The sequence below is a fragment of the Phocoena sinus genome, chromosome 8 (genome assembly GCF_008692025.1).
Source record: "Phocoena sinus isolate mPhoSin1 chromosome 8, mPhoSin1.pri, whole genome shotgun sequence".
NCBI lineage: Eukaryota > Metazoa > Chordata > Mammalia > Artiodactyla > Phocoenidae > Phocoena > Phocoena sinus.
Genome location: NC_045770.1, coordinates 96457903 through 96481393, shown reverse-complemented (window position 1 = coordinate 96481393; position 23491 = coordinate 96457903). Strand labels below are relative to the sequence as shown.

The following is a 23491-nucleotide window of genomic DNA, read 5'->3' as shown; positions in this document are numbered from 1 at the left end:
AATCAGGAAAGGGGGTGTGCTAAAAGTTATTGTTAATAATAATCATAGCTTTGGCCCAGAGCCCAGACTTTAATGGCCTTGCTGCAAAGGCCTGTGTGTTCTAGCAGTTAAAACTGACGCCCAGCAGCAGGCAATGAGGTCCCCATCAAGTGGTCAAGATGAGGCTGTGGGAGGAGGACAGAGGATGGGGCTTGAAGGCCAATTCTTTTTATTTTTTAAAGATTTTTTTTTGATGTGGACCATTTTTAAAGTGTTTATTGAATTTGTTACAATAATGTCTCTGTTTTATGTTTTGTTTTTTTGGCTGCAAGGCATGTGGGATCCTAGCTCCCCAACCAGGGATCGAACCCGCACCCCCGGCATTGGAAGGCAAAGTCTTAACCACTGGACTGCCAGGGAAGTCCCTTGAAGGCCAATTCTGAGGCTCCATAGTTCTGTCTGGTCTTGTCCATCTTTTCCTCTGGTGGGCGGCTGGCCCAGGCGCCATCCCACCACCAGGCCCCTTCTCCGAGTATGAAAGTATCATGCCTGCATGATAAAGTCCAAATGCCAGAGCAAGGCATTCAAGGCCCTTCTGGATCTGGGCCCTGATCACTATCCAGCCTCAGTTCTCAGCATCCTTGCCCTTTACTTTCTGGCTGTTCTGAACTATTGGAGGTTTTCTTGAAGTTTTCCTGCTCTCTCTCCCAACTTTGAGGCCTTAGCCCAGGCCGTTTCTTTCTGGAATGCCCCTTTCTCTCTCCTGCCTACTTCCAACAGTCCTTCGTGTCACCTCTTCCAGGAAGCCCTTACTGCTTGTCTGGGTGAGGCACCCTCCTCTGTGCTTATAATAGCACCCCTAGCTTGGCTCTTAGCTCACTGTATTGATACTGCCTCTAAATGCACAGCTAATCTTTCTCAGAGCCAGTGTACGTTGGGCCCTGTTCTAAACCCCTTATATGATTTACCTCATTGAATCCCTACAACAGCCTCATGTACTGAATCTTAGTTATATCCTCTTTTTATAAACGGAGAAGTGGAGGCTCAGAGAGGTTCAGGTTACGTAGTGTCTTAGCTTCCTACACGGCATAAGGAATTACTACAAACATGGCTTAAAACAACACATGTATGATCTCAGTGTCCATGGCTCAGACCTGGGTACAGCTCAGCTGGGTCCTGTGCTCAGGCTCTCACCAGGTGGCAGTCCAGGTGTTGGCTGGGCTGGGGTCTCATCTGGAGCTGAGGCCCTCTTCCAGGCTGTTCAGGTTGTTGGCAGAATCCGATGCCTTGCCACCATACCATGAGGCCTTCAGCGCCTAGAGGCCACCCTCTCCATGTGGTTCACAACAATATGGCTGTTTGCTTCTTCAAGGCCAGCAGGAGACTATCTCTTCAGGAAGGGCTCAGTCCCTCTTTTAATGGCTCTCACCTGATTAGGTCAGGCCCCCCACCCAGGATAACCTCCTTTTTAATTAACTCAGAATCAACTGATTTGGGACCTTACTTACACCTGCAAAATCCCTTTACTTTTTCCATGAAAGGTCACCTAATTCCGGGAGTGACATCCCCTCACATTCACAGGTCCCCTCCAGACCTTAGGGGAAGGGATGAAACAGGGTGTGTATGCCAGGGGGCAGCAACCTTGGAGTCATACTGGAATTCTGCCCACCGCACATAGCTAGCAAGTGGCAGCTCCAGTAGCCAAACACAGCTGTTCTTACTCTGAAGTCTGTGCTTTTAATCCAGCTGAAGCAAAGGATACAAGAACCAAGAAGTTGGCAGGTCTTAGGAGGACCAACCTGAGTACGGTGTGTACAGTGCCTGGTACAGTGCCTGGCCACCCTAGGTGTTCGTTATCGCAGTTACCACTCCCTAAAGGCCATCTTGGTGGCTTATATGCCTTTCTGCTTCCATACTCAGCAATCGTAGGTACTTGGAAGAGCCTTGGGGTGGGGGAATTGCTGCAGAATTCTTTGACCATCTAGTTTGAACTCTTGCCTGGCTGGAAGAGGGAACTCAACGCAAATGCTTTCTTAAACCCCTCACCCCCAATCACCTCCGGTCAGAATATAAAATAAACTTACCCTTCTTACTCCTTCATCCTTCAGTCCCACCCCCCTGCCCCCAGCCCAACGATGAAGAAAGGCACAAAGTCAGGAATTGATGCTGCATCTTTTTTTTTTTTTACTTATGCCTTCTTAAAGCATGTGCTGAGCTGTTGGGTGAAGCAGTTTGGCAATTAAAAAGGCCCAGTGCTTGGGCAGCGGCAGGAGGAGGCCAGGTGAGGGGTGGGGGGAACCCTCTTTCCTGGGCCAGGGAGCAGCAAAGCCCGCACTAACTTCATAAAATATAAAACAAGGGAGGGGTGCAGGTCGGAGGGAGACTTGTAAAATACAATATCTTAGGGATTGGCAATAATAAAAAATAAGGTTCATTATTTACAAACAATTTCTGTTCTTGGTCTCTGTACAGTGGGGGGAAGGGTGGGGGTGTGTGTCGGTCTGTTGACGTGTGTGTGTGTGTGTGTGTGTGGCTGTGTGTGTGTGTGTGTGTGTGTGTGTGTGGCGGGGCTGGGGCAGGGAGGCAGTGGTCCTGTTGGTCGTTATGAGAAAGGTAACCCAGTGAGTGGTTTATCTGAGAAGGACGGATGGCTGTGGAGAGGTGGTGAGAACAGAGCGGTTGGCCTAAGGGGACAGTCCAAATGTGTGGGGAGAGGAGAGGCCCCAGTCAACATCTGGGGCAAAGGTGGGCTGGGGGAAAGACGGACCCCAGGGGGCAGGGGTACTAGCCGGATCCGGGTTAGTGAGTAAGACAACCCCTCTTCTGAGTGCCAGAGGGTACGTCCTGTGTCCTTGGTCTTGGCACGGCCTAGGAGAGTTTGATGGTGGTGTTGGGGCCCAGATCCCTAGAGAGAGAAGAGAAGTCAGGGGTGACTCTGTCCAGGGACGACCCTCTCACCCCTCTGCAAGCTGGATCTGGACACGGGAGGGACGGGGCCTTGGGAAGGTGTGGCTGAGGACATGGGGACCACGGGCAGGCAGAGGGCGGGGGGAGCCTGGGACCCCAGGAAGGGAAGGGGTCACCCACCCACCTCTCGTGGAACCACTCCTTAGGGTGGGAGAAGTCAGAACTGGTGCTGTTTCCACCGACGTCCTTGGGCCAGGCCTCACTCAGGTACTTGCTGGTCTCGTGGGTGCTGTCCAGGTGGTCATGCTGCAGGTGGTCCTGGGGTTGCTGCTCCGCCGGACCCCCGGGCTTGATCTCCCAGCCATCTGGGGGCTCCACGGGCAGCAGGGCGCTGTGGCCATCCTCCCATGAGCCTGGCCCCTCATCATAGAACAGGAGGCTTCGAGAGGGCACTGGAGAAGGAGCTCAGGGTGAGCCACGGTGCCAAGAGGCTCCCTCCCCATCCAGGCCACATTCAGGGCCTGGCGTTTAAGGACCTGGGCCCTGGAATCTTACGGGCCTGGATCTGAATCCCAGCTCTAGCAATTCTGAGCTGTGTGACTATAGGCAAGTCATGCCTTTGTTTTCACCTTTCTGAGCCTCAGTTTGCTCATCTGTAAAATAGGAATACGGGGGCTAACCTCCTGTTGATGTGAGGTTTAAATGAGATAATAGAGTGATTGAAACTGCACTCAGAGAAAGTTAGATCTTCCTAAGCAGAGGGTACTGGACTGGGGCATCTGAGACCTGGGTTCTGATCCTACTGTACCACTCACTTTCTGTGAAACCTTGAATTAATCCTTTTCCTGTTCTAGGCCCTAAGTCTGCCCTTCAGGGACATGAAAAAAGAAAAAGAAAACACATTTTTTGGATATCTATCACGTGCCAGGCATTGTAGGCATCCTTTAACCTATATCAAATCATTAACAGAAACTCTTGGAATGAGATATTTTTAGCTCCATTCCACAGAACAGGAAATTGAGGCTCCAGGTTGCCAGGCACGCTGTCCCAGGCTAGTCTGCAGTGAAGGTGAGATGTAAACCCAGGTGTGCTTGACTCCAGGACCCACCACCGCCCTTCTCACTCTCAGGGCCCGGATCTCACAGTCTATGTGAGCGGAGCCCCTGGAGCTGTGCGGTGCACTAGCTCTGTAAGCCAGCCTGCTCCAGAGGTCATCTCCTCTTCGCCCTGCGGACACTGGGCCTGAAACTCACTGCGCTCACTCAGAGGGGCTCATTCATTCCCTCGCTCCTCTGGCTCCTCTGACTCTGGTTTTGTCCATCAACACTCCCTCCCTCTCCCCCTAACCCCAGCCCTCCCCCCCCCCCCCCCCCCCCCCCCCCCGCCTCATTTCCATTCCTTCCTCTCCAAGGTTCCCTGTATCTCCCAACACACATAGGCCCCTCAGGCCTTGGGAAAATGGACACGTGGCTCTCAAGACCTTACATCCCTGCCACCCACCTCCCTTAGTAACTGTCCTGTTCTCTCCTTCTCAGGCTGCTCTGGTCCAGGGAGTGGTTTTCACTCCCCACCTCTGCTTCCTCTTCCCCTAACCCTCCCCACGCCGCTTCCTCCCCTCAAGGCCCTGCAGGCTTAGCTCATTCTCCCTGAAGTATCCCTCCTTCTTGAAACTCACCCCTCCCCAGCTTCTCTCTCTCTGACCTCCCATCTGTTTCCTCTTCCTCCTCCTGCCCTGCTGGATAACTCGCTCCTGGTGAATGATGAGGGACTGTCTGGAAGTGCCTCCGCAGGTCTATCTGGAGTATCCTCTGCTTCTGGGAGCCCATACTATTCTTTGCTGCACCCTATGCCAGTTCTCCCCTTGCCACTGTGTGTCGTATCTTTTCTCTCCTCTTGTGAGCTCATCAGAAAGGAAGCGATTGTGTTCATTTAGTAGGTGCCTGCTGTGTCCCAGGCACCGTGCTAATGGCCTTTGTGCACCATGTCATTTAGTCTTCACAACAAATGTGCTCAGGAAGTGTGGAACTTGTAACTCCCGTTTTCAAGATAAAGAAATTGAAATTTAGCGTGAACACACATGCCTGAGGTCACGCAGTTAGTGAGTGGCAGATATGACTGACTCTGAAGCTCTACGCTCTTAACAATCCTCACAGTCCCCTGTGGGATGGTAGCTATCTGAGCTCACACTACCACTACCCCGCCTCTGCCCATGACAGACATTACCAGTGGATCCTGGCACTCCTTCCTGTTGATCCTGAGTGGCGCCTCAGAGTCCTTCTTAACACAATGCTTCAGGCAGCCACCGCCATCTTACGGAAAATGTCCCTGGAGCTGAAACTGATTTCCTATCCCAGTTGTAAAATACTGATGGTGCTTAGCAGATGTCCCTACCAACTGGCACCATAATACATGGGGGCTAGGGTGGAAACATTCCCGTTATTCCCTAAACCTACCCCGCAAGCCACTCCTGGGTGGGCTGGGAATCCGGGGCTCTTCATTGTAGTCCTAATTCTATAACTAACATTGAACACATCATAGACCCTTTGGGGGCCTCAGTTTCCCCAACTGCAAAATGAGGAGGTAGAATGAGACGGCGCCAGCCCCAAACCTGGCTCCTCTCTTGTGTCTGGCTTCTGCTCAGAAGTTGGGGCTGGCGTGGGGGGAAGGCAGCCTGGCTCAGGGCACTCACTCTGACTGGCAGTGTAGACGCTGTCAGTGGCCATGGGGTCTTCCTTCACAGTCTGGGAGCCGGAGGAGAACTCAGGGAGGCAGGGCACGAGGGAGCCCAGCACCAGGACGAAGCACAGGGCTGCCACCTGGTAGTGGAGAGAGAGCGGAGGGGCTGCAACCCTGGCCACCCCTATCCTCCCCACGCCCCCGAGCCAATGGGGACAAAAGGCTCAATATTTTTCCAGGAAAGCTGCTCCCAGAGGAGAAGGTAGAGGCTGTCGGGACATCTCAGCCCATTGTAGGGGGCCGCCCCAGGCAGTGCTAGAAAAGAGGGGGAATTGGCCAATGTGGTTATCACCTATGGGGTGGAGGAATCAGGAAGGGAAGGAAGGGGTAGGTGTGGGAGGAGGCTGAGATTGGGGCAAGGGAGGGGGACGTATCTTCACACCAGATTCCCAGCAGGATTCCCAGGAAGGTGGGCCAGCAGGAGGAGGTTAAGAGTCACAGAGCCCAAACTAACCCCTGCCTCTACTGGGGCTTTGCCACCTGAGAGCTTGAGGATCTCGGAGGGCCTGGGGAGTGATTAGCCAGGAGGCGACAGGCTGTACAGCTCCAGGAAATGTGGAAGAGGGGCTAGCAGAGGCCTGAGCCACAGCCTAGGCACTCACCCTCCATTCCAGAAAGAACCAGGTCCATACTTCCCCTCATCCCCCCAGCCCGTCACTCCACTCCCCTGGGCCTGAAGAAGCTGCCTCCTCACGGGACTTGCCCTGCCATCCTCTAGCTGAGTTCACGTGAGTCACTACACATCCACACTGTGTTAGAACTGGTCAGGGAAGGTCATGTTCTAGAAGGTTCCATGGACTTGGGGAAAAAGGCTGGGGTCTGCTGGACCCACTGCACCAGGTACTAGGATGGTTTACTCTGGTGACACCGCCCACAACATGGCCAGGTCCTTGAAGCTCTGCCCGCCCCCCACCCGTAGAAAGCCAGCCTGGGGAAGACCTGTCTTCCTGTGGCCCTGCGGTGAGGGAACAGCACCTACCATGAGGCAGGTCCCAGTCTGGGTGGCAGCCATCTTGTAAGGTCTGGAGATCTTGTTGGTGACCAGAGTCTGGAGTTTCTGCAGCTGCTGGAGCAGGGTCCTGAGGAGGGCACAGCGGTCACCCGGCAGGTTCTGACCCAGCAGGCATCTCTGCCTCAGGGAGCTCTCCCGGGGAGGAGCTGGGCAGCCTCCAGACATGGCTTCCACGCCAGGTGCCCGTTTCAGTCAAGACAGAAAAGGTCACCTCCCACGTGGCTCCTCTGTGGTGTGGCTGGGTCACCCTATGGAGGCTCAGGGGTGCCCCACGACGCGCTCCTGGCCAAAGGGGGGGGTTGGAGGAGAGCCTGGACCACCTCAGCTGAGGCCACTTTCTTTTTCTTACCCTGCACCAGCCACAGCTAAATTGACCCTCCCTCCTTTGTATCCACGGCACCTTGAGCTGATATGAAGGACACATCTGGCAGCTGCCTGGTATATGGTGAGGAGCAAGTGTCCAGGAAATGGTAGCTACCAGTTTTGTTAATTTTGTTGCTGTTTTTGCTTTTATCACAGCACCTGTAACACTTCGTTTATTTATGAATGTCTATGTCAGTCTCCTTCACTAACTATGGGCTCCCTGAGGGCAAGGACTGGGTCCCTCCCGGCGAGGAATCCTCTGGGTACCCACAGAGGGTGCCCAGCCCACCCTTGGTGAACAAATGTTTAATTCTCTCTTTCCTCCACCCAGCCGGTCGGTGGGGTTGCAGTTCCCAGAATGTACAGCAGGTGGCGAAACAGCTCCAAGGGCCTCGGCCTATTTGGGACTAGGGAGGAATCTGGGCCAGAGGAAGGGGGTGAGGGGTGAGGGCTCCCGCCCCCCATCCCTGAGTCAGGGGGGCATTCTCCAGGTCATTCAGGGGAGTGGCTGGATCCCGCTGGAGAAGCTGGGGGAGAAGGAAGGAAAGAAGGAAAAAGCCTTCTGTTGAGCACCTGCTACATACTAGCTGTTGTCTGTTATTTTAATTACTCCCAGCAAACAATTATTACTCTCACAAACCTACTGTGGGCTCATGGCTGGTCACTATCAAGAATTCAGAATAATAACAAGAAAAAACGAAGAAGAAAAGCTAACATGAATGGAACATTCTCAAATGCCAAGGACAGTGCTGGCCCTTTACTTGCTAGGTCTCATTGCATCGTCACATGAATCCTGGGAGATACTGCTTCTATCATCTCCATTTAGACAGAGAAACTGGGGCCCAGAGAGGTGTACGTAACAGTTTTTCCAGGGTCACAAAAATGGCACCCAGAGTTGTGACTTTACGTGGCTACTGCCTGCCAGGCCCTGTGCGGGTTCCATACTAATGTTTCTCAAGCTTCATTGTGCGTGTGAACCACCCAGGGGTATCGTTGAAATGCAGATTCTGATTCGGTAAGTCTGGGGAGAGTCCTGAGATTCTGCATTTCTTTCTTTTTTTTTTTTAAAGATTTTTTTGATGTGGACCATTTTTAAAGTCTTTATTGAATTTGTTACAATATTGCTTCTGTTTTATGTTTTGGTTTTTTGGCCGCGAGGCATGTGGGATCTTAGCTCCTCGAACAGAGATCGAACCCACACCCCCTACATTGGGAGGTGAAATCTTAACCACTGGACCGCCAGGGATGTCCCCTGAAATTCTGCATTTCTAACAAGCCCCCACGTGATGTTAATGCTGCTGGTCTGAGAAACTCGCTTTGGGTGGCAAGCATGTACACCGGTAGGTTCTAACCTTAAGGTGCATCAGAATTACCTGGAGGGTTTATTAAAACACAGATCATTGAACCCTCCCCCTGGAGTTCCTATTCAATAGGCCTGGCATGAGGCCTGAGAATAAGCATTTCTAACAAGTTCCCAGGGGCTGCTGCTGTGCTGGTCTGTATCACCACATTTAAGCACCTTACCAGCCTTGTCTGGTATCTAGATGGGAAACTGAGGGTCCCAGGCTGCAGAGTCCCTGTTTCTGGGGTTCTGAACTCAGTGACCTCTCCTCTCTCCTGCCTCCCAGAGCTATGCCATAGCCAGGCACTGGCTGCAGGGGCCGGGGGGACGCAGGTGGCACTACCCACCTGTTGGCATTCTCCAGGGTCTCCACCTTCTTCCACAGTTCGTTGTTCTCGGACGTAAAGGTCTCCACCCTGTGGGGGCCAAGCAGGCACAGGCTGGGGGGCAGCCCCCAGACTCACTGCTGCCCCCTTAGCCCTGCCCACCAGCATCCTAGTCCCCGTGCCCCCCCACCCCTGTGAGAGAGGGCTGAGGCGAGCAGGCCAGGCTGGGGAGTAGGGCCCAGGCCACCCAAGCCGCCCACCTGCCCAAGACCTCTTACTTCTTTTCTAGACACTCCACGTACTCCTTCTTCTTACGGCGGCTCTCCTGGGCCGAGATCTAGAGGGGGAAGCCCCCGAGCAGGAGTTACCACAGCACATATCTGCTTCCTGGGGCTCCCCAACTTAAGGGCTGGCATCACCAGGGGAGCAGAGCCCTCCCCCCGAACCAGGGAAGCCCCAGGGCAGGAGCAGGGCCTGGCTCACGCTTTACCTTGTTCTTGATTTTCCTCCGGACCCTCTTTAAGGCCTTCTCCTCAGCTTTGGTGAGGGGGAGTTTCGTGGGGATGGGGTAGCCCTCAGCAATCAGGGTGCGCTTTTCCTCCTCCGTCAGGAGCAGTGGCCCCGACGTCCCCTGTAATTTCTGTGGGAAGGGTGACACGATAGTTAGGAACCAGACAGCCCTGCATTCAAATTCCAGCTCTGCCATTTACTCTTCGCGTGACCTGGGCAAGGCACTCAACTCACTGAGCCTTGGTCTCCTCATCTGAAAAAGGGGCAGATCTGAATTAAATCCAATAACATGTATCAGGTGCTCAGGACGTTGCTGGGAGCCTGGCATGTTTGGCCCTCTGTATATTGCTGGGGGGGGGGGGTGGTCCGGAGATCCCATCCTGGAACCCACAGCCTCAAAGCTTATTTGTCCAGGGCCCCCTAAACAGCACCCACCTCAGACACCCACCACCTCTTGGGAGGTTCCATACCCATCTCAGTGGATTCTGGGCCTCCTGAACATTGTTCTCCAAACAGTGCCCTTTGGGGGCAGCCTGGGCCATCGCCCTGAAGGTGAGGAATGTCAAGTTCTAGTCCTGGCTCTGCAATAGTGTGGGTTCGGCAGGCCTCTTGGACTCTCTACCTGTTTCCTATTTACCCCAAGGCACGATTAAAAGATTGTCACTCCCATCTGCTGGGCAGGCACCTCTCTGAATTCTGATGGGGGTGGGGATCAGGCACTCAATTCCTTGACTCTAGGGTCAATCCACCCCCAGCTGCTTACGTGAGGGGCAGTGAGGAGCGGGGAGGTGGAGATGGCTGTGGAGGAGCGGGCCATGGGCCGGATGGGGCTGGAGGGGGGCAGAGAGCGGGGACTCTGGGAGCCGTCACTGTCGCTGCCATGGCTGCTGGGGGGCGTCGGAGGCATCTGCACCAGGTCCTCTGGGGAGAGCAGGAGAAGCCAGGTTAGCAGGGTGGTGCCCCAGCTCTGGTCGCACAATCGGAGTTCAGCATAGCACGGACCTAAGCCAGCCCGGAATGGCTGTGGGACTGGCTGCTGGGGCCTTGACCACTATAACATCGGAAGCCCCTCTGCCATGTCAGAAAGACGAGCTGATGTCCCAGAAGACAATTCCTGAGTGCCACCCCATCTCTGACTCCACAGAAGCCTGGCTCCTTTAAGCCTGGTTCTTGGTGGGGATATCACAGAGGCTGGATTCTTGGGGTCCCTCCCCTACCCCTGACTTCACAGCGCTCAGGATCTTTGAGCCTCCAACTTGGCAACCCCAGGAGGTGACTGGAATCTGCCCATAGCAAGACCCATGGGGATCAGGCTGGGCAAGCCGCAGCCTCTGTCCCTTTCTTTCCACTGCGAAACCCCAGGGTGTCCATTTTCAACCTCAGCGTAACAGGACAGCAGGCACTGGGCTTTCAGCAGACCCACCAGGAGCGCTACTCTCCCCAGCATGCCTTCTGTGCTGCCTCTCTGAGGCCACAGCATCAGGAAGATCGATGTTCTGCAGGTGGTCAGGAAGAGGCCTGGGCAGAGCCAAGAGGACCAAGAGCCTTGCTGCAGGGAGAGCTCCCAGGCCAGCACAGAATGCCCAGATTTAAGTCCAGGTGCGGGAACCTGGAGCTGACTGCACCGCAGAGCCGGGCTGAGGCTGGCAGGAGGAAGCACGGCATCCTTCCGGGCTCGGCCCATGACTGCCTCCTGCAGGAGTCCCCTCTCCCTTCTTTGGCTCTCATTTGCCTATTATGGATGCCAGACTGTAAAGACCACTGAACTTGGACTCAGAGAGACCTGAGTTCAAGTCTTGACTGTTGCACCCCACAACTGTGTGACCTATAGTTATGTTTACTTAACCTCTCCCAGCCTCGCTTCCCTGCTGAATGGGGGTGAAAGGACTCCTTGCATGGAGCCAGGAGGATGCAGTGGGCTAACGTATGGGAACACGCTTTACGAATTGAAGGGCACTCTACAATGTAAGGTGTTTTCACACTGGTCCCTTTCTACCTCCTGTTAATTCTGTATCTTCCCTCAGAGGCTGGGACCAACTTCAGGGTGAAACTTGGGCGTTATTCATCTTTCTAAACCTTGCGGTACTTAGTCCAGGGCCTGAATAAGCACAGTAGATGCTTAATCAATGTTTGATGAATTAATGAGGTGGGATTGGAAAGATTCAGTTAGCCCTTTCTCTTTCTGGTCAATCCAAGCAGCTTCCTCTGTTCTCTTCTCCCCTGTCAGGTCTGGGGATGTGCTTTCAAGGCTTCCTGGGGGTCTGCCATCTTTAATCCATAAACTGCTGTATAATTGGTGGTTTGTCTGTGGCTCACACTACTCTGTGATCTACTTGGGTACAGGGACTGTCTTCTCTCTCTGCTTCCCCAGCTCCTGGGACTAGGAGATGTCCAGTGAACTCTAGTTGGATGGATGGATAAATGGATAGATGGATGGATGGACAGATAGATGGATAAATAAGTAGATGGATGGGTTGACTGATGGCTATAGAGTGGACTTCAAGTAAAGAATGATGGGAGGGGTGAGAAGGTGTTGATAATAGTGATGACAGCTGTAGATTGTGTAAGAAGGGGACCAGAGGGATGGAGAATGGGCAGGGTGGGGAGGAGAGAATATTCTGGGGAGAGGTGGGAGGTGTCGAGGGAGATGGGTGGGCCGGACCAAGGGAGTAAAGAATGCGGTCTGTCCAAGACTGGAGAGGAAGAGTCCCTCTCTGGACACACTTACCTGGTGTCACTTTGAGGAACTGGTTTACCTCCTGAGGCTCTGCTTTGATCACTGGCAGCTGAGTCATCTCTCCTGGGGCCTGAGGAAGAGACAGGCCCAGCTCCGTCAGCTGCCCCGGGGGGCCCGTCCCCACCATGCCATCCAACCTCCCTCTCTCCCTGGGCCTGGGGGTCTGCCCTGCAGCATTAAGGAAGTATCTGGGACTTCCCTGGTGGTACAGTGGTTGGGAATCTGCCTGCCAATGCAGGGGACACGGGTTCGATCCCTGGTCCGGGAAGATCCCATATGCCATGGAGCAACAAGCCATGGACCACGACTGCTGAAGCCGGCACGCCTAGAGCCCGTGCTCCTCAACAAGAGAAGCCACTGCAACGAGAAGCCCGCGCACCGCATGGAAGAGTAGCCCCCACTCGCCGCAACTGGAGAAAGCCTGCGCGCAGAAACGAAGCCCCAACGCAGCCAAAAAATAAAAAATAAGTGGATAAATTAAAAAAAAAAAAAAGGAAGTATCTGGGCCCAGGGTTCCAGGCACATTCCAGAGGAGCAGAGGTAAGTTCTCGTGCTTAGAGAAGTCAAGTAGACCTAAGAAAAGAGAATGGTGGCCAAGTAGCATCGTTTAGCCTCTAAGCTCAGAGAAAGGAGGGCCTCCTGTGGCCTCTGAGGCCAGGGCCATCTTTTTGGTGGAGGCTGACCCTACACTGACTGTGAGCCCATGTGGGTTGCCATGAGGACGGGAGGTAATGTCTGGCAGGTTGTAGTTGTTCAATGAGCGGTAACAACAGCACAGACGAAGGAGGCATTAACTGGCTGGGGGCGCAGGGAAAGCTCCCTGAGCAGCTGAAGTTTGAGTCCTGATGTATAAATAGGAGTATTCCAGATAAAGGATGGGGCAGTACGTAGATGAGGGGAGAGGCATTCCAAGAAGAGGGAAAAGCATCTGCAAAGGCACAGAGGCCAGACAGAGCACAGCTTAGATCTGGAAACTGCAAGTATTAAGGGTGTCCAGAGTGTAGGGGTGTGTGCCAGAGGTGGAGTGGTGAGAAACAAGACCAGAAGATCTGGGGGGAGGGCGTGGGGAGGAGGTGAGTAGAATCCAGACAAAGAAGTTTGAAACAATGAGGAGCCCCTAATGGGTTTTTAAGCAAGGGACTGATAGAATTAGATTAATGCTTTAAATAAACACGCATTCCTATTTCTTTATGCCATCCCAACTTGCTGTTCCAGAAAGGACATCAACAGGCATGGCTTCCTACACATGAGGACCAACACACATACAAGGGGTGTTCTCTTTGAGAAGGCGCTGTGTTGGGTGTTGGATTTCAGGGCCATCTCTCCCCTACAGGTCTGCAGCCAGCAGAGAGGTCATGATATCGTGGGTGGGACCCAGAATCCCGAATTTAGGCAGGTGAGTAAGAATCCCAGGAGGTTAAGGCTGGCAGGGACCTTGGAGATTCCCTGGTCTACATCCCAGCTCAGGCCTCAAGTGACAGAGGAAGGGACTGCGATGCAGTAGGGCGACAGCTCTCATGTGGGTCCCACGCTCATCATTGTCATACCAACTCCTGGTTCCTGTGCCTTCCACTAGGGGGTCTCGGCCTCACTAGAGCGGAAAGTGTGGGCTCTGGGGTCTGGCGGCTGAGTTTGGAATGCAGTTCCATTGCTTCTGACTGTGCCGTGTGGGGCAAGTTGCTTAACCCCTTCCACCTCAGTTTCCTTCTCTGAGGCATGCGCACAGCTTCCAAGACCCTGGCTGCCGCTGCCGTCATGCCTTCCCTTCCTGCTATGGCGAGGGCTGAGGAGTCGCAGAGCCAGTCCTAGAGGTGGTCCCCAAAGATCCTCCCCATTTGCAGCCAACCCTGAATCCTCAGGTCCCTTGTGGAGTAGGAGGGGCTGACCTTTCTCACTTTTGGTCCCGTACATTTTGATCAGGTGAGCTGCGTGGCCAGCAGGGGGCAGTGCCAGCCAAACCTTGACTCTAGGGATTTCAAGGTAACCCTCATGCTGTAGACTCAGGGGTAGGACCCCCTTAGCAGTAGTTCATGCTCCCATTTTACAGAGAAGGAAGCTGAGGAAAAAACAGGGAAGGCAGCACGCCCAGAGCACAAATGAGAGCAGAGCTGGGACCCAGGCAGGGCGTCTCCCAGGAGCCAGGGGTCTGGGATGTCAACTTTGGATTTACAGCCAACTGCTCTTATCTATACATTCACGGGGGTGAGGGCTGGCATGAGGGTGTGGGTTAAAAATACTCATCTCATGAATATAAACAATTGAAATATGGCATCATTTTTATATTTCCATTTAGGTGTTTCTTCCTTTTTAAAAATCCAGACACTTTGAGAAAATTAAGTGGCCTGGGATGTCTCCTTCCCTGAGACCCTGGACTGGGCCCCTGATACCCAGTCCTGCCTGGGTCCCTGTCATTTTTCTTCTGCACAGTGAGGGCCCCCGCTTATTCCGAGGGTGCTGTGGTTTGAGCCCGTTCTAGGATGGTGAAGGGATGGCTCAAGGGATGGGCAGGGGTCTGGTCTGGGAGTTCCGACTCTCAGTCCTGAGGGTCACATTGCTCCCTGTTCACAGAGACCCTGTGTGCACAGGGCTTTGGATTGCTCTTCCCACAGAGACCCATCATCCCTCCTCCCTCCCTCAGCCCCTACTAACAGTCCCCAGGCTCACCTGGTGGGGGATGGGCAGCCTGGTCAGGGGGCTGAGGCCCAGCAGCGGGGTGGTGGCCATGGCGGCAGCGGCAGCCATGGCTGAGGAGGCAGCCAGAGGGTCCATGGGCAGCTCCGGGCTCTGCTCCTGCTTCACCATGACGGAGCACAGTTTGTGTCCCAGCACCCACGCTCCGTGTTCCATATCTAGGGAAGGGGGCAGGACCCAGGCTCAGGGGACTCCTAGAGCAGAGGGCTCAGCCCCTCTCCTGGCCCCTTGGAGCTGCTCTGGACAGGACTGTGGAGAGATGCTAGGGTATATCGGGAGGCAGGCGGAAAAGGGCAGGGGCCGGCGCTTGTGAGGTAGGAGGGCGAAGTGGGCTGGGGTCAGAAGAGGTGGGGGCATCTTCTTCATTCAGCAGTTTACAGAGTGGGCTTGGACAACAGACCCCTCCTGACTGGCTGTGTGACTTTAGGTAAGTTGCTTAACGTCTCTGAGCCTTAGCTTCCTCATCTGTAAATGTACCTGACAAGAAGTAAATGTTCAATAAATGGCAGCTATTGTGAATACAATTATTGTTATTCAGTAAACATCTGCTGAGCACCGTGCTGGGTGCTGGGGATCTGGTGAGAGTCACGAGCAGTTTAGTGCAGTTAGAACGCAAAGGGAAGGAGATGGGGTCAGAGAGGCCAGCAGGGATGGCATGGCCTTGGAGCTGCGACTTTGTCCTAAAAGTAACGGGGAGGCACTGAAGAGTTTTAAGCATGCTCAGATTTGTAATGTTAAAAAAGATCATTCTGCCTGTGTGTGCAGACTGGCCCGGCAGAGGGAGGCAGGGAGACCCGCAGGAGGCTGTTGAAATTGTCCAGCGAGAGAAGGTGATGCACATGCTAAGGCAGTGGCAGTGGGGATGGAGAGGAAGGAACATACTGGAGACAAATTTAGAAGGAAGAATCCACAGGACCTGGTGCCTGGGGGGACATGTGGGGAGTGAGGGCTGATGCTCAGGTTTCCCAGGGCAGTTTCCACCTCGTGGGCCTCCTGGCCTCACCTGGGTCACAGGGCTGCTGGGCATCCCCCCTTTTCCTGATGGGTGCCACTTGGAGTCAGCCCTGCCCCTGTTGGCCCCAGCACCTGGCTCTGGTGAGGCAGAGGTCTGAGGAGCCAGCATGGGTGGGCTAGAGGGGACTCTAGCCTTTGGAACCCACTGTGGGTGGGGAGAGGGGTCAGCAGCTGCCTGATCCCACCTCAGAGGCTAGGCCCCACCCTGCTGGGAGGCTGAGGGCCTCAGTTCTGGGCTGCAGGCTGCCCCTGGGCTCCAAGAACACCCACAATCTTCCCAAATTACAGGGCCAGCCTGCCGGCCTCCGGGAAGCTCCCCCCTGCAAAGGACCCACAGACAAACTGCTCTAAAAATAGACTTGGGGTGGTGAAGAATTGCCAGGCTGGGAGGCTGTCCACCCCACATGCTACCCTTCCCCAGGCTGGGGCCTGACACCCCATCGAGGTGACCTCCAGAGGCTGGGCTGAGGCCAGGGCACACAGGGAAGTTGAGACCTCCACAGCCACGAGCCCTGGAGCCGCTTAAAGCCCCAGAAGGTGTCCCTGCCCTCAAGCGGCTGGATGGGGGCTGGGTACGAAGTCCCGTCTCTGCCCCTGGGGAATCTCAAAGACCCTCAGAAGCAGCTCACACTTCTTGCACTGAGTCTAATTCTAAGCTCTTGCTGCGTATGAATTTGTGTATTCCTCCCACCAACCCTGGCAGCGGGCACTGCTCGTCTGTCCATTTAATAGTTGAGAAGATTAAAATACTCACTCAAGACCATTGTCCTCCAAAGGGAAAGAGGAATAAGAGCCCTGTTCATGGTTCTAGACACGATAGTTTTAATAGGACTTTTATACACATAAGGAAATAGTCACTAATTATATTTATATATATATATATATATATATATACATACACACACACACACACACACACACACATATATGAAATGTGCTGGGCACTGACTGAGCTGGGTACTTTTCATATATATATTTTTAATCCTGGCCAGAATTCTCAAGATACCTAGTGTCTTCATTTTGTAATTGAGGAAACCGAGGTCCAGAGAGGTTAAGCAACTTGTTAAAGATCACACAGCAGCCGGTTGAGGCGCCGGGATGCACACCAAAGCCAGTACCCTTTAGCGCCCCTTAATGCCGGCAAGTGTGGTGGGTGGCATGGGTGTGAGGTTTAGAATCAGGGGGTCTGCTTGCTCCCAAGTCCCTGCTCTGCATTTACTGTGTGCGTAACCCAAATAACTCAGCTTTCCCGAAGTCTCACTTTCCTTATCAGACAAATGGGGAGTATGATAAAAGTGATTCTGACCTCACCTGTGAGTTGTGAGAGACAAATGAGATAATAACATGAAGGTACTTTGTGAACTGGAGAGTGCTATAGAAATGTTTATTGTTATTCCCATTTGTAGATGAAGAAACTGAGGCTTATCAAGGCTAAGACATATGTCCAAATATGATGGAGCCATATGAGGAAATGCCCAAAGAGACCATTTCTAGGTGGGGCACAGTCTGGAGTTCTCAAATGTTGATCACCTGAGAGGAAAAACTCAAAGGGCCCTTTGCTTAAAAGGGAGGGAGGTGGGGGAGAGGAGAGCTTTAGAGAACCCTACCTTTGGCAATAAAAGTAGGGTGCAGGGGAGTTCCCTGGTGGCCTAGTGGTTAGGATTCCGGGCTTTCACTGCTGGGGCCCGGGTTCGATCCCTGGTCGGGGAACTGAGATCCTGAGATCCGTGTGATGTGGCAAAAAAAAAAAAAAAAAAAAATAGGGTGCAGGTGTTTCGCCCAGGTAACATCTCAGAGGACATCACAGTGTGAGGAGGTGGTAAGGTTCTAGAGTCTTGGTGACTTGTCCACATTTATTGTTTAATCCTCCCCTCCCCGCCAGCTGTTCCATCTAAGGCTGGTTCCCAGACCTAAGCATGCATCAGAATCACCTGGAAGGCTGGATCCTCCCCACAGGGTTTCTGATCCAGCAGGTCTGGGTGGGACCTGAGAATCTGCATTTCTAACAAGTTCCCAGGTGTTGCCCCTGGTCTGGGACCCACCCTTTGCACATCACTGACCTAAGTCAGCCAAAGACCCTCTTGAGAAATGCCCTTCTGGGTCTGACTTGCGGAAGAACAAAAAGGCGAGGGGCTGCTCTGAGAGGCTTTTGTGGGAGCCCCCTCGGGTCTGGTGTCCTTCCTCTGGGTCTGGTGTCCCTCCTCTGGGTCTGGTGTCCCTCCTCGGGTCTGGTACCCTGGGCCCTGCCACCCCTTCTTACCTTGGGTGGTATCCTCCATCTTGATGGGCACAATGGGGCTCTGGGGTGCCGAGTCACCGCTCAGGGAGTAGCTGTGCTCGGCCTGGATGCCCGGTGTGGGGGAGTCCAGTTCCATGTCCAGTAGAGGGCTCTTCTCGTCCAGCACGGGGTCATCAAAGAAACTGCTGAACAGGTCGTTGGAGAAGTCCTCCATGTTCTCTGCAAAGTGGTCCAGGTGCTCAGGGAAGTGCTAGCAAAGGGGGAGGGGAGAGGAGGGAGTCAGCTCACCCTGGAAAGGGGGCGCAGATGCTGCTCTGGTGGTGCCACCAGTCCTGCCACCACCACCACTGTCCCCACAACCTCCGCATTACTCTTCCCTCTATCATTAATACCACCACCACCAACACCAACTTCTCCCCAGCCCACATCATCATACCAACTATTATCATTTCTATCACTACTGTCACCCCATCATCACATTACTGCCACCACCACCTCCACCACCGTCTCTAGCCTCTCCGTCAGTATCCTCAAGGGTGAGTCCTGGATGGTGTGAAAGAATCCAGGTGATAGGACACAGGGCTTTAGTGCTGGCTCTGTGACCTTGGTCAAATCACTTAGATTGCCCAAGTCTGTTTCTCAGTCCACCCTACTTCCTTCATGGGAGGACTAAGTACTAAAGAATAAGTGTATCTATGCCAGCAAGTTTGCATTCCAAAGGCAATATCAGTGACTTTTGTAGTCTCTTTTGCTGGACTGCGAGGTGGTGAGATTATTGAGGACTCTGCCCCCCTCATTAATACAGTCCCCATTTGTCCACATGCCTCCAGTGTCTCCCTTTTCCCAGCCATTCTTTATACCAAGAGATTAGGCTCCAGAGCCATATCATTTGGATTTGAATCCTGGCCCTGATGCTCCTAGCTATGACTCAGTGCTGTTCAAACTGTGGGTGGTGACTCATTAATGGGTTGTGAAATCAATTTAGTAGGTCACGACCAGAATTTAAGAAAAAAGAAAACAGAACAAAATAGAGTAGGAAAATATCAGAGTGCACATAGGGAAGTTAAATACTTGGTAGATTTTTTTAATCTCAGTTGTGTGTGTGTGTGTGTGTGTGTGTGTGTGTGTGTGTGTGTTCTTGGGAAGGATGTCAAATATATTTCTTAGAAACAAAATAGTCTGAAAAATATTGGTCTCCACGATCCTGGGAAAGTTGATTAATGTCTCTATGTTTCATTTCCTCCTTTGTACAGTGGGGATGATAATAGTTCCTATCTGCTAGGGTTATTGTGAAGATTAGACAAGTTAATGCATGTCAAGCATTATAGTCCCTGGTACATAGTAGCTACTCAACAAACCTCTTATTAGTAAAGCATCCAGTGGCTGGCACATAGGAGGCGTTTGTTTTTTCTCTCTAAAGAATTATAAATATGTAAGGAAATGTTGTTCATTCTTTTTTTTTCTGGCCACGCCACACAGCATGTGGGATCTTAGTTCTCTGACCAGGGATTGAACCTGAGCTCCCTGCAGTGGAAGCACAGAGTCTTAACCACTGAACCGCCAGGGGAGCTCCCTGTTCATTCATTTTTTACTGACTGAATGAATTTGCTGGGGCTTTGCTTCTGGCCCTGGGGTCCCACCTGGAGAGTGGGTAAGGACTGACTTCTGGAGTCCGGAGTTGTTGGCTTTCTGGCCTGGAATACTTGGAGGCTGTCCTAGTCTGGAAGGGATGAGCAGAAAAGCCCTCTGTCTGAGAATAAGATTCATAGCTGCATGAGCATCTGTGTGTGGGGGGCAGGGGATGAGCCCAAGCTCTGCAGATAAGCTTGCTTTTGACTCCTAGCTCACTCCTTGCTAAGTTTACTTCACTTCTCTGGGTCTCAGTTTCCTCATCTGTAAGGGGGAAATAATAGTTCCTACCTCACAGTGTTGTAATGAGGATCAAATATGTGTTAGGTGCTTAATGCTACCCTCATAGGATTATGAGGATAAAATGAGGAAATACATATAACACATGTATACAAATAACATACGTATATATCTGTACAGCAAACACAGGTAACACTGAGAACAGGGCCTGGAACGCAATGAGTGCTCAACAACTGTTAGCCATTGTTATTATCAAAAGCCTAACTCTGGGCCTGAGGTGAACGGAGCCTGGAGCCAATGCAGGGAGGTGGCTTGGTCCTCCCCCCAAACCAAGCATGGATCAGAGAATCCATGATAAAATGAGTTCAGAAACCCATCGTCTTAAGTACTCTCTCCTCTCCCCAGCTTGTCAGAACTTACCATCCCTATCCTACACTTTTCTTGTGGTTTTAACTTTCTGAAGTGCTTTCATACACATTGTCTTATCTAATCCTTACAATTACCCAAGGAGACAAGGAAGTTGCATATCTATATTTGACAGGTAGGGAAACCGAGGCTCAGGGAGCCAAGGAAAGCAGGGAAGCATCCACAACCACAGTCACACCCCCAGTCCTCCCCCAATGGCAGCAGACGTTCCCCTCATCAGGAATTGCCTGCCTGTCAGACTGTGAACTCCCTGAGGTAGTAGGGTCTGGACTTGTTTACCTGCTGGGTCCCATCCCCTGGCCCAGGATAGACACTCAACAGCTATTGGTGGAGGGACAGTGCCTTGTACCCCAGAGGGCAACGCCATCAGTATGTCATTCGTCCCATCAGTGCCTGGGGTGAGGCAGTACCAGGAAGTCAGAGGCTGAACAAGTCTCCAAGACTGTGATCTCAGCCAAAGGCCATTTACAGTGTGCAATGCCCCCCAGCCACCTAGCCAGCCACAGTCTGGACTGTGCTAGCTACGCCCTCAGCACAGTCTGGGTCAGCCCACCTGGGGGCGCCCTCTCTCTCCCTCTGTCTCTGTCTCTCAGGGTCTCTGAAAGGCCTGGCGTGAGGCCCAGTGGGAGGGGGTTGTGAAGAGCCTAATGAGTCAGCTGCTAAAGCATTTCTGCAGCAGCTGCTTCTCAGGCGATAAGGGTTTGCCAAGCCCTTTCCCCGGGCCTGGGAGAGGAGAGAAGCTTCCTCCAGTCTGGGCCGGGGTCCCTAAAGGATTCCAGGCAGATGAGCCAGGTCCTCCTCAGAGACCCCTTTTGGGGTGCCCGCAGGCACCTGCTGAGGGAGGTCAGTTGGTCCCTGCTTTGTGAGCAGTCCCACCCCACCTGCTGGAGACAGCAGCAAAGGCCCAGCAGGACAGAGCTTCCAGAGGGTGGGAGCCAAGTGGAAGGGGAGGGCGGCCAAGGGGCAGGCGGATTGCGGGTGGGGGACAGAGAACCCAGTCCTCCTTGCTCAGGGCTTCCCTGTGTGCTGGGTGGACCTCTGGGGGCAACGGTGGGATGTCCCATCATCCCCAGGCCCACCTCCTGCTCATGCGAGAGTGCCAGAGGGCCTCCCTTTAGAGAGCTTTGAGCCCTACTTCTATCTGGTGTCTGGCCTCTCAGAGCAGCCCATTTATGGCTGGTTGATACCATCAATTTAGAGGCAGAAGGGACCTGAGAAAGCCCATGGTCCACGCCCCCTCTCCTCACTTGCTAATGAGGAAACAAGTCCAGAGAGGGGCCTACCAGGGTCACACAGTGAATTGGTGATGCTGAGGGAGAGGTTATCCGCAGCTCTGGGGCTGCAAAGGAATGTGGAGCAACTTCTCCTTCCTGTCCTCTCTTCTTCCTCTGTACCCACCCTCCTCCCAGCCCTGGAAAGCCCCCTCTGGAGATCTCAGGCCTCCTCAGCTTGAGCAAGGCCCCTTGTCCCTTCTCCCACGCCCCCAAAACCACAGCGAGCTCTTTCTCCAGTTCACACACAAAAAGTTCAGGTTTCAGACTACCTGATGGAAAACGATTGGGGCAGCGAGTCAACGTTCTGAGGGGGATAGGGTTCTACTGGGGGTGAGCGTCCTACTGGGGGTGCCTTTCCAAGCAACTGGGGTGGGAAGCCAGAGAAGGAAATATTATGATTTGTTTCCCTCCTTGTTGAAGACTTTTTCCAACAGTCTTGCCAATGTAAGCTCCTTCCCGGCTGCCACGCGCAGCCGGCGCCGGCTCCACTCTCTTGGAGGACAGGTCCCGAGCTCTCGGGCTCTCAGCCCCGCGCACCCCTCCCCCTCCGCAGCATCTCCTCCCGGAGCCGGGTCTCAGCTGCCGACCCTTTAAGTTTAAAGGAGAGTGTCCAGTCGGCCCCGCGTGCCCAAGAGAGGTTAACGCCTGCGCGCGGGAGGCCGCCCCGCGCCGGAATCCAGCATGCTCATTGGTCGGATCTGCGGAGGTCGTGGCCAATGGGAGGAGGCTGCGAGACACCCGCCGCTGGAGCCGCGGGGAGGGGGAGGGAGGAGGGCACTGCTCGCGCCGGGGAGGGCTCGCGGCTTCCGCCGAAGGCGCGAGGTGCGCAAGGTTAGAGTGTGTTTGTCTTGTGTCCCTTTCTGCACCTGAGGCAGAGGCAGAAATGGCCCCTTTGAGCTTTCAGGGGCGCCTGGCAGTTCTGTGGTTCCCTAAGACCCTTATCAGCTGCGTGGCCTCGACCCTGCACCGGGAGCCCGAGGAAGTGAAGACAGAGGCCAGGCCCCAATTCTTAAATTCCTTCGCGGCTCTTCCAGCTCAGCGACTTCCTTCCCTCCTCGAATAATCCTACCTTGGGCGCATTGATGGGGCAACGGGAGTCTCTGTCCCAGGTAGGGGGAGGTGGGACACTCCAGGGCGGTAATAGCGCCGTCTGAGGCTCCTCTCAGTTCCCCTCCCCTAATTCCTCCCTGGGGGTCGATGCAGAGAGAAGGAAAAGCTCTGGGGGCGCTGCTGTCACCTGAGGGTGTGTGTGGGAAAGAGGTTCCCCCACCTGCCGCAGCCTGAGAGCGCCCCCTTCTCTCTGGTCCCTACCCCTCGGCGCCTGCACCCCCATCCCGGGCCCCTCCCCCTCCCCCGGTCCAGGCTGATTCAGTCTGTGTTTGGGGGAAGGAGGGAGGAGGCCGGAGTGGGTCCAGGCTGAGCTGTGGGATAAGGAGTGGGGGGAATGCCGAGCCCGGACATTCCTTCCGAGAGAGTGAGCTCTGGGGAGCGATGGGAGGAGAGTCCTCTCACATTTCCCCTTCCCCTCCCCCGCAGGTTAGCCCCCCCCCCCCCCACCTCCTCCACTGACCCATACATTCCGGGACGGTTACTTGCCTCGTGGTCACTAGAAAATTGCCCCCATTTCTAGCTGAAGGGCAACCAGCCTGAGTCACTGTTGTGCCCTGTGTGTGGCGGTGAGGGGTGGGGGGTAGGGTCAAGAGAGAGCAGGGAGGGGCTTGGGGAAGGGAGGCGGGCCCCTGGGTACCCAGTGGTCCTCCTAGTCCTGAAGCATCACCATCCAGTCATTTGGGGATAGGGGGAGATCCAGGTATCTTCCCAGAGCTAGACTGGAAGGCTGTCCTATGAAGGAAAAAAGGCCCTAGACTCAGACTCAGGAGGCCCCCGTTCAAGATCCATCTGTGCTGTGAGACCTGGGCAGGGGCAAGTGGTGTCTCCTCTCTAGGCCTGTTTCCCCATCCATTCCCCAACATAGTCTGTGTTCCTACTGAGGCAGGGGTGGCAGGCATAGGGTGAAGTGGACTAGTCGTCAGAAAGTGGCCTCTTTTCCTCTGCTCTGGCATCTC

At 53.8% G+C, this 23491-nt stretch overlaps 1 protein-coding gene across 2 annotated transcripts in view; it reads right to left on the bottom strand.

Annotated features, from left to right (window-relative positions):
- Positions 1–2139: 2139 nt before the first annotated feature.
- CREB3L1 (cAMP responsive element binding protein 3 like 1) overlaps positions 2140–23491 on the bottom strand; it is a 35143-nt gene continuing 13791 nt past the window's right edge. The window contains exons 2-12 of one of the 2 annotated variants that reach the window (XM_032641608.1): positions 17878–18106; positions 14577–14761; positions 11904–11982; positions 9939–10096; positions 9156–9305; positions 8944–9002; positions 8687–8755; positions 6602–6701; positions 5576–5702; positions 3067–3338; positions 2140–2884 (exon numbers count right to left, since the gene is read on the bottom strand). In XM_032641608.1, coding sequence (XP_032497499.1) covers positions 2582–2884; positions 3067–3338; positions 5576–5702; positions 6602–6701; positions 8687–8755; positions 8944–9002; positions 9156–9305; positions 9939–10096; positions 11904–11982; positions 14577–14761; positions 17878–18106 — 1731 coding nt within the window. In that variant the 3' untranslated portion in view covers positions 2140–2581. The remainder of the gene's footprint in view (positions 2885–3066; positions 3339–5575; positions 5703–6601; positions 6702–8686; positions 8756–8943; positions 9003–9155; positions 9306–9938; positions 10097–11903; positions 11983–14576; positions 14762–17877; positions 18107–23491) is intronic. The other variant, XM_032641609.1, reaches the window with a different exon arrangement.